This window comes from Nyctereutes procyonoides, unplaced genomic scaffold (assembly GCF_905146905.1).
Source record: "Nyctereutes procyonoides isolate TBG_1078 unplaced genomic scaffold, NYPRO_anot_genome, whole genome shotgun sequence".
NCBI classification, from domain to species: domain Eukaryota; kingdom Metazoa; phylum Chordata; class Mammalia; order Carnivora; family Canidae; genus Nyctereutes; species Nyctereutes procyonoides.
The window spans coordinates 35093137-35108142 of NW_026575126.1; the positions used below are offsets into that span (position 1 = coordinate 35093137).

The 15006-nt window shown below is 43.5% G+C and overlaps 1 protein-coding gene across 3 annotated transcripts in view; it reads left to right on the forward strand.

Annotated features, from left to right (window-relative positions):
• The first annotated feature begins 284 nt into the window (after positions 1 to 284).
• Positions 285 to 15006, forward strand: part of ELAPOR1 (endosome-lysosome associated apoptosis and autophagy regulator 1) — a 72793-nt gene continuing 58071 nt past the window's right edge. For 2 of the 3 annotated variants that reach the window (XM_055340921.1, XM_055340919.1), the window contains exons 1-2: positions 500 to 561; positions 778 to 985. In XM_055340921.1, the coding sequence (XP_055196896.1) occupies positions 833 to 985 (153 nt within the window). In that variant the 5' untranslated portion in view covers positions 500 to 561; positions 778 to 832. Of the gene's footprint in view, positions 311 to 499; positions 562 to 777; positions 986 to 15006 lie in introns of those variants that run through there. The other variant, XM_055340920.1, reaches the window with a different exon arrangement.

The window sequence follows — 15006 nt, forward strand, 5'->3', positions numbered from 1 at the left end:
CCTCCGTCCAGTAAAGAAGCCCCAAAAGATGACCCAGGGATTTGCTACTCCGTCGCATCTAACAAAATAATTTTTCAAAGCAGTGAGAGAATGAGCCGGAAGAGCCCAGGCGTCGTGCTTGGAAAGTTGCAGGCTAGTGCAGACACTCCTTGCTTAACCTCGGCTTAACGGGGCCAGCCTCAAGGCTTCGCACGGAGCCGGTTGGAGAGGCGCGGGTGGATGTGGCCGCATGGAGCAGGATCTCCAGAGGCGGCTGCAGCAGCAGGTGACACCTTCCGGAGCCACGCTCCCAAGGCTGTAACCTCTGGAGGTGAGACGGGGCCCCAATCGTCCTCCGATCGCTGCACACAAAGTGTTGTCGAACGCCACGTCTGCAAAACATTAGAGATGCTCCCAAATGGCCCACGGCCCGAAAGAGCAGTGGAAACGGCGACTCCGGCGGCGGCCCGGGCGCTGCTGCTACCGCGTTCTCCGCACGCCCCCTGCGCCCGCCTGTTGGGCCGGTTGCGGACCCCCGGCGCGCGCATCCCCCGCGGCGGCGGCTGCCATGGCGACCGGCAGGTGAGCGGCGGAGGGGCTCGTGGTCCCCGACCCAGCCGCGCGCAGCGAGAGGAGGCGGTTGCCAAGGCGACGTGGGTAGGAGGCGAAGAGGAAGGAGGGAGGAGGAAGGATGGGCGGCCTCGGCGTAGCCGCAGGGAGGTGACCGAAGCGAGCCCAGCCCCTTGCATCCTCCCCCTGAGAACCTCCCTCCCCTATTTTTCCGCCTTCTGCCAGCAGTAGCCGCAGCCGCCGCAGCACCTGAGCCGCTGCTGCCGTCGCCCAGGACGTCGCTATGGCAGAGCCGAGGCGCAGCCTCCATCCCTCTGCCGGGGGCACGGGGAGAACCGAGCGGCGCACGCTCCGGCTCCTGCGGCTGCTGCTCTGGGTTGGCACCGCCGTCCAGGTGACCCGGGGAGCGGGCCCGGAGCTTCACGCCTGCAAAGAGGTACTGTCTTCCGCGACCCGACCCCACGTTGGTCAGAAAAATCTTAGATCCTGGCGGAGACCTTGGGGACCCAGGCACACACAGTTTCAGAGGCCACGGAGTTTACGTCTCTTTGGGGATGAGGCGTGGGGAGGGGGGAGCGGGAGGGAAGAGGAGCCGACTGGCGTCACGGAGAGGCCGGCCCACTGGAGGACCCACTAAACGGATCATCCTTACAGCCTGAGCCACTGAGCTCGGAGGGCAAGGTCCCAGGTCCCTGGGCTCGGGGATGAGGGAAGAAGATACGGGTTGTTTTCCAGCTGCAGTGAAATTACCTTAAAAGTAGTTGAAAACAAAAGATTATGTACAGAGGGGCAAATTAGAAAGTGAGAGGAAAGAGCGGGGTTAAGAAAGGAGTTAGGAAGGCCAGAGGAGAGTAGGGGAGCAAAGTGGGAATCCTTGTGGTTTTATCATGGCTTCAAGAAAAGGAGTGTGAAGGTGGGAGATGTGCCAGGGGACCGAAGGAACCCGCCACCTCTCCCTCCCCCTTGTTAAACATCCAGTTGCCTTGCAGCTGCTAATTACTTTGCCTTCTCCAGTTCCGTTTGTTTAATGTACCTGACAGCACACGACCACCTCTGACCAGACTTTGAGTCTGAAATATCTGGCTTTCCACCCGTCTCCACGTTCCTTCTCTGGACTTCCGCTGACATATGTCATAAGTTTGTTTGTTTTTTTTTTTCTTCAAGGTGTTTCTAAAATGTTGCCAACACAATTCAGACAGTAGGTAGTGAATGTCTTCCAACCAAAAATTCTTTGAGCATTCTCTTTGGAGGGATATACAAAGGTATTAAGGAGTAACAAAACTCAGTAGTTTCTATAGTGTTGAAGTAACATTATTTGGTTGTTCTCCGAGTAACCTTTTCTAACCATATGGCAAAGGCAGCAACAAAATACAAGAACTGCATTGGGGAAGGCAAAATAAGAGTTGTTCTGTTATCTCTGTGAAATGTGAAAGATTTTGTAATACACCAGGAGTCTAGCCCTGTAAAAAAAATCTCCAATGTCATACTTGGTTAGGGTTTTGAGAGACTGAAATACTTTTTGTAAGTTGTCAGTATTAACTGATTAGTAACAACAACCCCCTCCCATATGGAAATATATTATTATGAAGGTGCTCTATCCAGTAGATTGTCTACAACATAACAGGTCATGAAGGAGTGGAAGTTGGGGAGAGGAGAGAGAATTTTTTACTTCATTCATGAAGATGACACAAATGATCCCAGTCAATGGCACTTTTGGTAACTTTTAACAGTTCCAATGATGACCTGCCCTGGGCCATCTACATTTCCACTAAGTCACTTTAGGACCTGTTTTGTTGTTGTTGTTGTTTTTAAGATTTCATTTATTTATTAGAGAGAGAGGGCATGAGCAGGGGGAGGTACAAGCAGGCTTCTGCTGAAAAGGGAGCCTGACGTGGGACTCTATCCTAGGACCCTGATGTGGGGCTCTATCCTAGGACCCTGAGATGAAATCAGATGTTTAACCAACTGAGCCACCTAGGCACCCCTTTATGACCTGTTTTAAAGATGGCTAGGAACAGGATGATTTTCTAAGTGACTCTTGCTTACTGGCCTTGGTGGTGTGTGGTGTAACCAACTGAGATAACTAGTTCAAGCAAGTGCACTTGCCTAAGAATCCACCATGCAAGTCTCCTGAGTGGAAGGTAAGAATTATACAGTTCAACTACTACTTCTTGGTGAGATCTTGTCAACTCTGGAAAATGTGAGACATTTAAGAAATTAAAGACTTTATGGATGCCTGGATGGCTCAGTCCATTAACCGTCTGCCTTTGGCTCAGGTCATGATCCCGGAGTCCTGGTACTGAGCCCTGCTCCGGTTCTCAGTGGGCAGCCTGCTTCTCCATCTCCCTCTGCCTGCCACTCTGCCTACTTGTGCTTGCTCTCTCTGTGTCAAATAAAAAAATAAATGTTTAAAAAGATTTTATTTATTTATTCATGACACACACACACACACACACAGAGGCAGAGACACAGGCAGAGGGAGAAGCAGGCTCCATGCAGGGAGCTGGACGTGGGACTCGATCCCGGGACTCCAGGATCAGGCCCTGGGCTGAAGGCGGTGCTAAACCGCTGAGCCACCCAGGGATCCCCAATAAAATCTTTTAAAAAAAGAAGTTAAACACTTTGTATCATGTCAGTTGGGAGGGAAGGAAGAATATTGATGCTTGAGAACTCTAACCGGGGTACAAATTTTGTGTTTAGTCCTTTTATTTATTTATTTTTAAAAGATTTTATCTATTTATTCATGGGAGACACACACACACACACACAGAGAGAGAGAGAGAGAGAGGCAGAGACACAGGCAGAGGGAGAAGCAGGCTCCATGCAAGGAGCCCGACATGGGACTCCATCCCAGGTCTCCAGGATCAGGCCCTGGGCTGAAGGCGGCACCAAACCACTGAGCCACCCAGGCTGCCCTGTTTAGTCCTTTTTAAACGGCTGACATTTGCCTAAGCAAAAGATCTTGCTGCAGAGCATGAACTCAGGACAGTGGAAATCTGTGCAACTGGACGTACCAGGGTTCTAGTCCCTGCCTGTTACCACACAGTTTTTGCATCTGTACAATGGGTGTTTCAGTAACACCTACCTCAAAAAGGATCACTTTAAGTCTTGAAAGAGAAAATACAAAATAAGTGCAAATTAGAGTTACTTAACTCCCTTTCCTGTTCAGCTTCCTTACCCTTAGATCCATACCTCATGCCAGAGTCAAAGTGACTTAGGAGTCGCGCTCATTGGCCACAGAAATAGCAAATCCTGTTTAGACTCTCCTTGAGCAAACAGTGGCTGCCAGACACCCTTGACTCCAAATAATAAGGAAGAGAATAAACCCATTGTTACAACAGTCTTCATTTGGCAATATGAACTGACTCAACAAGTTTGGGGGCTTCCATCCCTAAAAGATGAAAAACCAATTCAGGGTAGACTAACCCTTCTCTTAATCTGCATATGAATTTCTTGGGAGTCCATGGTGGGTATACTGGCAGGGAGTCTTATCAGGCCAACCCGATATGACAGCAATGCTGTTCCAGTCTCATTTCTGAATCTAAGGTACCCCCCCAGATCTAATCAGGAAACAGAGGTTTAGCATGAGGCCTACACTGAGGGGCAGAGAATGGGAGTTCTAGATTGCTAAACCTGTGCTGGGGGGTGACAGGCCTTTGCTCTCATAGTTTTACAATAATCGGATGACCAGTGGAACTAAGCATCCTGTATGGTATTTGTTTTCATGAATCATTTCTTTTTTTTTTTTTTAAGATTTTATTTATTTATTCATGAGAGACACAGAGAGAGGCAGAGACACAGGCAGAGGGAGAAGCAGGCTCCACACAGGGAGCCTGACGTGGGACTCGATCCTGGGTCTCCAGGATCACGACCTGGGCCAAAGGCGGCGCTAAACCGCTGAGCCACCTGGGCTGCCCCATGAATCCTTTCTTTAGCCCTCTGCCAGCCTGGGCCAAGTGCTGACTGAGAGCCAAAGGAGCATTTCCTATAGCACAATAAATATGAATCAAATGAGAGAGGAGCAGGAAATCTTTAACTGATCCACCCTACCCTGAGGCTCCAGTGCTAATTGCCCCTCAAGGTACACTTCCCAGTCTATACTGAAGAGTCCATTGGGCTTGGGAACCGGGCATACATAGGATTGTAATAGAATTGGATGAGTGAGTGATGATGACTCTGGCACTTAGTAAGGATGCTACTTTGAACAAGTTGACTAACTTCTCGTGGCCTCAATTCCTGATCTGTAAAATGGGGATGGTAATACTCATTATCGTTCTTACTCTCACAAGGCTGTTGTTAGGATTACATTAAGTTAGATAACACATATAAAATGCCTAGTGCATGCCCTTGACATGTTGCAGGTGCTGAAGAAATATTGGTAGGCAGAAAAGGTAGGTACACAAATCAGGATATAGAGATGATAATGCAAAGTTAACATGGGGTAAACCATGCAGGAGTGGCAATACAGAGGTGAAAAGGAGAAGAAGGAAACATATTTGAACAGTTGGCACTTACTTGACCTACTTCTGGAAGAATCAGTAGGACTGCAATGGGCAGAGATGGATTAGGTAGAAAAGGGAGCCTGCAGAAACTTCCACAAGGAAAATGCAAGGGATCCTGGGATTCCCAAGGCTGCTAGTAGACCAGGCGGATGAAATGTGAAGTAGGTGTGAGTGCAGGAGGAGATAAGGTTGGAATGTGGAGTAGGTGTGGGAGACAATAGAAATCAAGGTTGGAAAGTTAGAAAGCCGAAGTAGAGAATCCCTGAAGGATTTCTGGCAGAGATAGCGGAGTGCTCAGAGTGGATTAGTCTGAATTAAAAGAAACACGAGGTAGGCCAGAAGGTGAGAGCAGAAGATGGGGGCAAGGAGACCAGTCAAGAAGCAGGCTAGCAGAGGGATTGTACTGGCTGGTGGCAGTGGGACACATGGAGAGGTGTAGATATGAAAAATATGCCAAAGGTAGAGGTTAGAGGGTTTGACAACTGACTTGAAGTATACGGTGAAAGAGAGGAGCAAGCCAAAGGTTTTGGTCAGGGTTTTAGAGTAGCTGTGGGAGATGCAGAAAGAACAGCTTTAGGAGCAGAGTGATGACCTTTCACAGTTCTGACTTCCCTGGGGTCAGCCCCTCTCCCGGGAGGGAGAAAGTCCTGAGACCCTGGCATGATACTTTACTGTATGATCATAGCTTCTGGGTTTTTATATTTCTTCCTGTGTTTGGTTCTTTTTTTTTTTTTTTTTCGCCTGTGTTTGGTTCTAACTCGTTATTCAAGGTTTGAATTCCATAGGGAAAGTAGTAGATCGAGAAAACACTCAGGACCCCTGAACTTTCAGGAAATATTTTACAGAAAGCCTAAAATCTAAAGTGACTCCTGGGGTCACCTTAATAGGCTTAGTCCATTAAGCTTCTGGCTCTTGGTTTCCGCTGGGGTCATGATCTCAGGGTCATGGGATGGAGCCCCAGCATCTTGCTCTCAGTGCGGAGTCTGTTTGAGATTCCCTCCTTTGCCTTCTGCCCCTCCGCCCCCAAATAAATAAATACATCCTAGAGCTACTCAAGCTGCTCAAGCACCCCAATTTGACTTACTTTAAAGGAAAAACTTTAGGGGTGCCTAGGCATCTGACTTTAGCTCAGGTCATAATCTTGGGGTCCTGGGATTAGCCCATGTAGGGCTCTGAACTCAGTGGGGAATCTGTTTCTCCCTCTCCCTCTGCCCCTCCCCCTGCTTGCACTCTCTCATGCTCTCTCTCTCTCTCAAATAAATAAATAAAAATCTTTTAAAAATAAAAAATTTAAAAATTTAAATTTAAAAATTAAAAATTAAGAAAAGCTTTAAAAATTGTAAAAGTGACACATTTCATTTGCAGACAACTTGAGAAAGGATAGCTAAGTAAGAAGAAGAGAGTAAAAATCACCTATATTCCTAGCACTCGAACTATCATTTTTTTATGTATGTATTTGTGAGAGGGAGGCAGAGTAGTGGTACAGAGTGTGGGGTCTGGATATACTGGGTGGGATAGATTCAATTTCCAGCTCCTCCACTCAGTAATGGCATGACCCGGGGGAAATCACTTAATCTCCTTACGCCTCAACTTCTTCATCATTGCAATGGGAATATTAATAAAGTCCACTCAATTGATTACTATATTATGACAATTAAGTGAGTTAATACATGTAAAGTACTTAGAACAGTTCCTGGTGCATAGGAAATACTCAATAAACGTTAACTGTTGCAGATTTTTAGTGGAGCTATGATTAATATGTTCTTATAGTAGTAAAAAATTAGTAAGAATTGAACAGTGGTAAAAGTGTTGGAAAGGGAAAAAGAGTAGATGTGAAAGATGTTCTGAGGACAAAGCTGGTAGAATTTTGCAAAGAGGGAAGAAAGCATAGTAGTCAAAGGTCTGGAGTTATGCTCTCTGGATATGGTACCCACCAGCCCGTGTGGCTATGGCCCTGTGTGGCTACCACCAAGCAATGAAAATAAAGCTAGTATAGCTGAGGAAATAAATTTTTAATGTTATTTAATTTTAATTAAAGTTAAAATGTACACCCAATTCGGTCATTGAAAAATTATTAGCTATGTTTGGAACTACTTGGATATGTGCATTTACTTTTTTTTTTTTAAGAGTTATTTATTTTAGAGACGAGGATGCAAACGGGGAGAGAAACAGAGGGAGAGGGAGAGAGGCAGTTTCCCCACTGACAGCGAAGCCCTGGGGCGGGGTGGGGGGGGCTCCATCTAGTGGGGCCTAATATCACAACCTGAGTGGGGATCATGAGTCAGTCGCTCAACCTGCTGAGCCACCCAGGGGTCCCCATCTACTTTCTTAACTAGAAATTTTATGAAATCTAAATAGGAACACAGAATTTTGATGAAAATTTAGCATCTGAATTGAGTCATATGGTAAAGTGTAACATACATACCAAATTTGGAAGACAGTACAGAAAAATGAATGCAAAATATCTCAATAATGTTGCATACTGATTGTGTGTTGAAATGTATCATTAAAATTAATTTCACCTAAAAAATTTAATTTCACCTGTGCCTCTGCTTTTTCAAATGTGCCTACTGGAGATTTAAAAATCTTTTTTTTTTTAAAGATTTATTTATTTATTCATGATAGAGAGAGAGAGAGAGGCAAAGACACAGGCAGAGGGAGAAACAGACTCCATGCAGGGAGCCCAACACGGGACTCGATCCCGGGATTCCGGTATCGCGCCCTGGGCCAAAGGGAGGCCCCAAACCGTTGAGCCACCCAGGGATCCCCGAGATTTAAAAATCTTGTACGTGGCTTGCGTTATGTTTCTATGGGACAGTCAGTGTTGGCTTGCCGGTGATGGCTATACAAGTTGTCATCTGTGATTTAATCCCAGCTATCATTTCAACTACATTGTCTTGGGTAAGATACTCTCCTGTTTCTCAGTTTTTTCACTTGGAAAATGGAGATAATGTAGTTTTTATCTTTTTATGGATTGGTGAGAGGATTAAGCAAAATAATGCTTACAGTGCTTTGCCAAATGCATAGCATATAGTCAGTGCTTAGTAAGTGTTGTGCTTGTTACTGTTTTATCTCTTTTTTGAAAATTTAGGAATGGGATTGAACTCCAGATTGCCTTATTCCCTTTTGGCCTATTTAAATACAATTTTAAAATATCTTTATTATTTTTATAACGGTGGTACATTCTTATTCTAAAATATCAGGAAGTATAGAATGCAAACAGGGACACAAACCTTACCCAAAATTTCATTAATTGGCTAAAATCACTATAAAGATTTTGTTGCATATTTCCAGACTTCTTTATATACTTATAGACTTTCTATACTTTAATACTTAAATGTATAGATATAAATATATGATTCTCCATACATGGATAATATCACACATGCTGTATCAGAGCCCATTTTTTTCATGGTATAATTTGCAAAAGACATCTCTATCTGTTAATAAATATAGGTCTAACTTCATCTACATAGAGTTCTGTAGCATGTATATAATATAATCTACTTAACCAACCGATTCAGATGGCTTCTAAATTCTATTACTATCAACAATACTGAAATGAATGCTTTTGCATATACGTTTGTAGACATTTGCTCAGTTGTCATCCTGTTAACTCCTCAAGCTATATTCCTAGAAATGGAGATTTCTTGATCAAAGAACACATAAATCTTATATTGCACCATATTATCTGATTTCTCTTTTGGGGAAATTACACGAATTTCATTTTCCATGAACTTTGCATGTCCTCACCTTTTCTCATATCTCTGGCAATACTGTCAGTCCCTTCAAACTTGGCAAATCAGTAGGCAACACACACACACACACACACACACACACACACACTTTTGTTTTAGCTAGGTCCATTGCTAAAGGATACCTCCTATTTCAAGAAGGACCCCATCTAGAGCTCCCAACTAGCCTCAGGGTGTTTCTGGAAGCCATTACTGCAACTGAGAAACAGCATCTTAACTCATTCTATAACAAACAATATAAACAAATCCCTATACATCAATCTTGTTCTATGTTGCTTCTTAGCTGCTTCTCTCTCTACCAGCTGGGAGTGAAAACTCTGCCACACTATGTCCAGCTCCCCTCTGCTCTCTTTCACGTTTCCCCAGTTTCCCCACGTAGATGGTCCTGGGGAGGAACCGGGCTTGGAAAGCTGACTGGATACTCCCAAATAACCAATGCAGTCGACTTACAAATTTGGCTAAGCGGTATGAAAGAAAAGCCAAAGATATAACAAGGAGACCTATTCATAGATCATAGATCTACCCTAGATCTGTATATCAGGAAGGTTAGAGCTGGCCTCTCTGAGGAGTGGGTTTAAGTGGCGAGCTGATTGAAGGCCATGGAGAAGTTTGGCGGGTGAAGAGAAGTAGACATAAATGCAAGGCAGGAAAAAGTCTGTGCTTAGGAGACAGAAGGCTAGTGTGGCCGGACAACATAATTTTACACTTCAAAATGGAAAATGCATATCCCCATTTTGAAATTTCAAGACTACTAAAAGAAGCTATGAAATTTTAATCAGAAGTCCTGGGGGGACATGGGTTTATTCAAAAATTGTTATTTACTTTTACATCATAAGGTAGCTATGCTCATAATAATGATTCACATTTATTGAGTGCCCTAAGTGACCTCCAGGCCTTAACTCATTTGTTCCTTATAAGAACTCTATGAAATAAGTACTGTTACTACCCCACCTCCATTCCACCCCAACCCTCTCCTCTTGACTGCTCCACTGTCTTCCACAGCACTCTCCACCATCTGGTATTTTCCACATATTTTTTTAATTGTCCATATTTTCTGCTTAGAACGTAAACTCTTTGAGAGCTGGTATTCTTGTCCATCTTAATCATTTCTACATTCCCTGTGCCTGCCACAGAGAGATTAGCCTACCAGAGGTTACTTGGGTGCTAAGAGAGCAGGAATCCAGGCAGCTGGGCTCTTAACCACTGTGCTATTTTCTGCACATCAGCCCCAATTGTGCAAAGGGTATAAGCTGAGAAGTAAAAGTTTCCCCTCCCCCTCACGAGTCCCCAAAGGCTAAACTCTGTCAACTCCCGCTTAAATATATTCTTCTTGAAGTGTTTTATGCCTAAACAAGCACATCTGTCTAATCTTTTTTTTTTCTGTAGAGATCAGATCAGAATATTTGTCCTGTTCTGTATTTTACTATTTTCCTTACTATAGATCTACATCGTCATTTTTAACAACTAAATTGTGATTCATGATAAGCATGTGCCATGATTTACTAAAACAGAAATTTGATGAATAGGTCAATTCCAGTCATTTATATGGTAATAGTGCTGCAGTGAATATCCTCCTGTGTGTATTGAAGCGTACTTGTTTGAGTCTATCTGTCAGATAAATTCTTAAAAGTAGACGTAGTGGGTCAAAGAGTCCAAGTGTTTAACATTTCGATAGATGTGTGTCAGGTTGGGGGCATGGATTTTTAAAGATAGCATTAGCCTTCTCCATCTGCAGTCAGAGGGAGGAAGGAGGCCTTGTCTGGGAAGGCTGCCGCCAATTTATTCTCCCCTGGGAATCACTGAGACCGGGAGGGCCAGGCTGGAGAGCCTGTCGGCTTTATCAAGCTGCCAGCTTTCCCCAGTCAGGGCAGATGGGCCTGATGGCTAATTTTGCCAGATTTTCAGAAAATAATTTGGTCCAACTCAGAGCTCTTCCTCAGTCTGTATCATTCCTCTAGTAAAGTGATAAAAATTGTGCCGTTTGTCACATTTTTTTCTTAAGCTCTCCTTCTATGTCATACCAGATAAAGCACAGAACAGATAATTATAGTTAGTGCTTGACAGCTGCCAAAAGAAAATATATTTTTCATACTTTGTAGCTCTGCGCTTTTCAAAATCTTTTTAAGCCTGAGAACCCTGATATGAGGTTATCACCCATTCTTCTCCTTCAATTTGACATGTGTTATTAAACGCATTTAAAAAAGACCCATAGAACTATGCAGAGTGAAAAAATAAACTGACTCTCACAGGCCTAGAACATGATTTTCTAAATTGGAGTCATACTGATAATACAAAATAAAATGCAACAACTAGCGATAATAGTTGGATTTTAATGTGATCAGACTGCTTGCTAATTGGAGCATTCCTCTCCTTATCCCATGTGCAATAGTCAAGGAAAGCTGTTTCTGAATTAGAAAGGAAACTGAAGGGCAGCCCGGGTGGCTCAGCAGTTTAGCGCCGCCTTCAGCCCAGGGCGTGATCCTGGGGCCCGGGGATCGTGTCCCATTTCGGGCTCCCTGCATTGAGCCTCCTTCTCTCTCTCTGCCTGTGTTTCTGCTTCTCTTTCTCTCTCTGTGTGTGTCTCTAATGAATAAATAAATAAAATCCTAAAAAAAAAAAAAGAAAGAAAGGAAACTGAAATTGGCGAATTTTCTGCTTGAAATTGATTACTTTGCCCTCCAACCTCAATCATATGAAAATAAAAGAGTGGCTAGTAAGCCACCAAGAGAAAAGATAAAGGAAACATCAGTTATATCTGTTCATCTGACTTAGTTCAAAGTCTCATAAGGATGGTACTGGCTTAGGACAGCACTTCAGAGGAGTCAGGTGTGCCCAGCAAGCCCTGTGCTAGACACAGATGAGATGCTCCATGAATTTTGAATTAATGGATCAACTTACTTTTCTTGTAAAATATTTCTTAAAAAGATTAGTGTTAGAGCTTCCATTTGCAAATATTGAGCTGTATAAATCATCCGTACAAGAAAAGGCACTATGACCAAATACAGAGTAAGAAACAGGTTAGTAGACAGTCAGAAGGAAACAAAGAACTATGGGGGGGAGGCACATTTTTAAAAGAATACATAGCATTTTTAGTCTTGATTATCCAAAAGACTACTCCTGGTTTTCATATTCACCAGCTAGTTTTTCTCGGGTAGAGACAGAGTTGGGTACGGTTTCAGAAAAATGCGTGATTGTGGTCAGTGTGCTTTATTTATTGTCTTTAATGTAATTACCATTTTATTTTATTTTATTTTATTTTATTTTATTTTATTTTTGCAATTATCATTTTAGTCAGATGATGAGCGACCAAAGGGAGTGGACGTGAATAAGTATGAGCAGATAAAGCTTGTACCACTGGGAATATACAACATTCTCAGGAGCTTCTCTGAAAGATGAGACATCCTCTTGATTTTTAGATAACCTAAAATCTCAGGTTTTTTTTTTCTTTTTAATTTTTATTTTTTATTTCTTTATGATAGTCACAGAGAGAGAGAGAGAGAGGCAGAGACACAGGCAGAGGGAGAAGCAGGCTCCATGCACCGGGAGCCTGACGTGGGATTCGATCCCTGGTCTCCAGGATCGCGCCCCGGGCCAAAGGCAGGCGCCAAACCGCTGCGCCACCCAGGGATCCCAAATCTCAGGTTTTTTGCTTTTGATTATAATTGATATCACCCCATCTCCATTAAAATATGTATTTTATACTTGCAGAAACTGAGGACCAAGGAGATCAACAGGTTGGTTCACTCTGGGGAGTGTCCTTTAGATATAAAATTGTGACCTCACAAAAAGCTGGTGTTAAGCTGGATCTTAGTAGCCATCCAGACAGGAGGCAGCCTTACCAACTCCCTAAGATAGCAGAATGAGAGTTTACCCTCAGGTAGGTTATATTGCTTAATAATTACAAATGTTTAAAAAAAGGGTACTTTTTACACTGGATAATGAGAGCTCGTTATTTATGGAGTGGACCCCTACAATTGGGGTAAAAAGTACTCTTTTTTAAACTTTGTAAAGGTGAGACAGCATAACTGGGCACCTAATGGCTCCATTGTTTCTGACATTTCCTCCACGCTAGACCCTTTCTGTTTTTAGGAATATTGACAGGAAAAAAAAAAAAAAGGAATATTGACAGATACTGTCCCTGTTGGTACCTGGTCCCAGAGAACTGGTATCATCAGAGTACTCACAGTTTGAAAACATTAATGACAGATTTCCTCTAGAGATCAGGGGCCATTGTCAAGTTTTCCCTACCAGATACTTATTTTTTTTCTCATATTTTTTAATCCTCTGAAATTTAAAATAATTCATTTGCCAAGTATTTATTGAACATCATGGACTGAAAGAGACATGGAAGAATGATAGGCCATGAAACTGACAGCGGTGGCACATTCAACCTTTCAAGGAACAAGCGGTTACAAAGAGAGATCAGCGAGTGAGAGCGTGAGGCCAGATAGGGAGGAGCAGTGGGCAGAGCACAGCCTCTGGAGACCAGGTTCATATCCTTGGTGAAGTCTCACTGGCTGTCAGACTCATTTTTCAAAGGAGCTAATCATATTTAACTTGAAGGGTTTTTGCGAAAGTAGAAATGAGACACAAGATATGCATAGTGACTCGTATTCAGTTTGCTAGGGCTGCGCTAACCAAGTATCACAAGCTGGGTGTTGTAAAACAACAGAAATTTATTCTTTCAGTTATGGAGGCAAGAAGTTCAAATCCAAAGTACCTTGGTGCCATGCTCTCTCTGATGGCTGTAGAGAGGAATCTTCCCTTCTATCCTAGCTTCTGGTGGTTGCCAGCAATCCTTGACAGTCCTTGATCGGTAGCTGCATCACTTCAATCCCTGCTCTGTTGTCACATGGCCTTCTCCTGCTAGGTCTCTGTGTCTTCACATGGTCTTCTTACAAGGACATCAGTTACTGAATTTCGGGGAACCCCCCCCCCCACTCCAGTATGTCCTTATCTTAACTAATTACATCTGCAAAGACCTGATTTCCAAATAAGGTCATATCTTCTGAGGCTTTGGCTGGACGTGAATTTTGGAGGGACACTATTTAACCGCTACATCAGCATATAGTAAGTATTCAATAAGTTGAAGTGATTATGGTTATCAAGAGCCAAAGTGCAAATGAACAGAAAAAAGTTATTTCAGTAGGGGCTCTTTTAAGCTCTCCTTAAGAGAGCTTCTTAAAAGATGTGAGAAAGTCAAGCAGGGCTTTAGAGAAGTGGTAACATTTATTTATTTTTAAAAGATTTATTTATTTATTTATTTATTTATTTATTTATTTATTTATTTATTTATTTATTTATTTTATATGTAGATAAAGTGCGCATGGGCCAGGGAAAGGGAAGAGGAAGAGAGAGAATCTCAAGCAGACTCCTCACTCAATGGGGAACCCCGCCCCCCTGAGATCATGATGAGCCAGAATCAGGAGTTGAATGTGTGGGGCAGCCCGGGTGGCGCAGCGGTTTAGCACCGCCTTCAGCCCAGGGTGTGATCCTGGAGACCTGGGATCGAGTCCCACGTTAAGTTCCCTGCATGGAGCCTGCTTCTCCCTCTGCCTGTGTCTCTGCCTCTCTCTCTCTCTCTGTGTCTCTCATGAATAAATAAATAAAATCCTAAAAAAAAAAAAAAAAGAGCTGGACGCTTAACCAACTGGGCCCCCCTAGAGAAGTGGTAACATTTAGATAAGAACTGGAGGTGTAAAAAAAAAAAGAACTGGAGGTGTAGGGGTACCTAGGTGGCTCAGTGGTTGAGCATCTGCTTTTGGCTCAGGTCATGATCTTGGGTCCTGGGATCAAGTCCCGCATCAGGTTCCCATTAGGGAGTCTGCTTCTCCCTCTGCCTATGTCTCTGCCTCTCTCTGTGTCACTTATGAATAAAACTTTTTTTTAAGAAAAGAAAATAGGACTGAAGGTGTAGGAGAATCTATCAGGTGGGGAGAACAGTGTATTAATATTTTAATAAAAGGATTAGGGATCCCTGGGTGGCGCAGCAGTTTGGCGCCTGCCTTTGGCCCAGGGCGCGATCTGGAGACTCTGGATCGAATCCCACATCGGGCTCCCAGTGCATGGAGCCTGCTTCTCCCTCTGCCTGTGTCTCTGCCTCTCTCTCTCTCTCTCTCTGTGTGACTATCATAAAATAAATAAAAATTTAAAAGGATTATTAACCTTGTAAAATCAGCTATTAATGAGACAGAAATCTC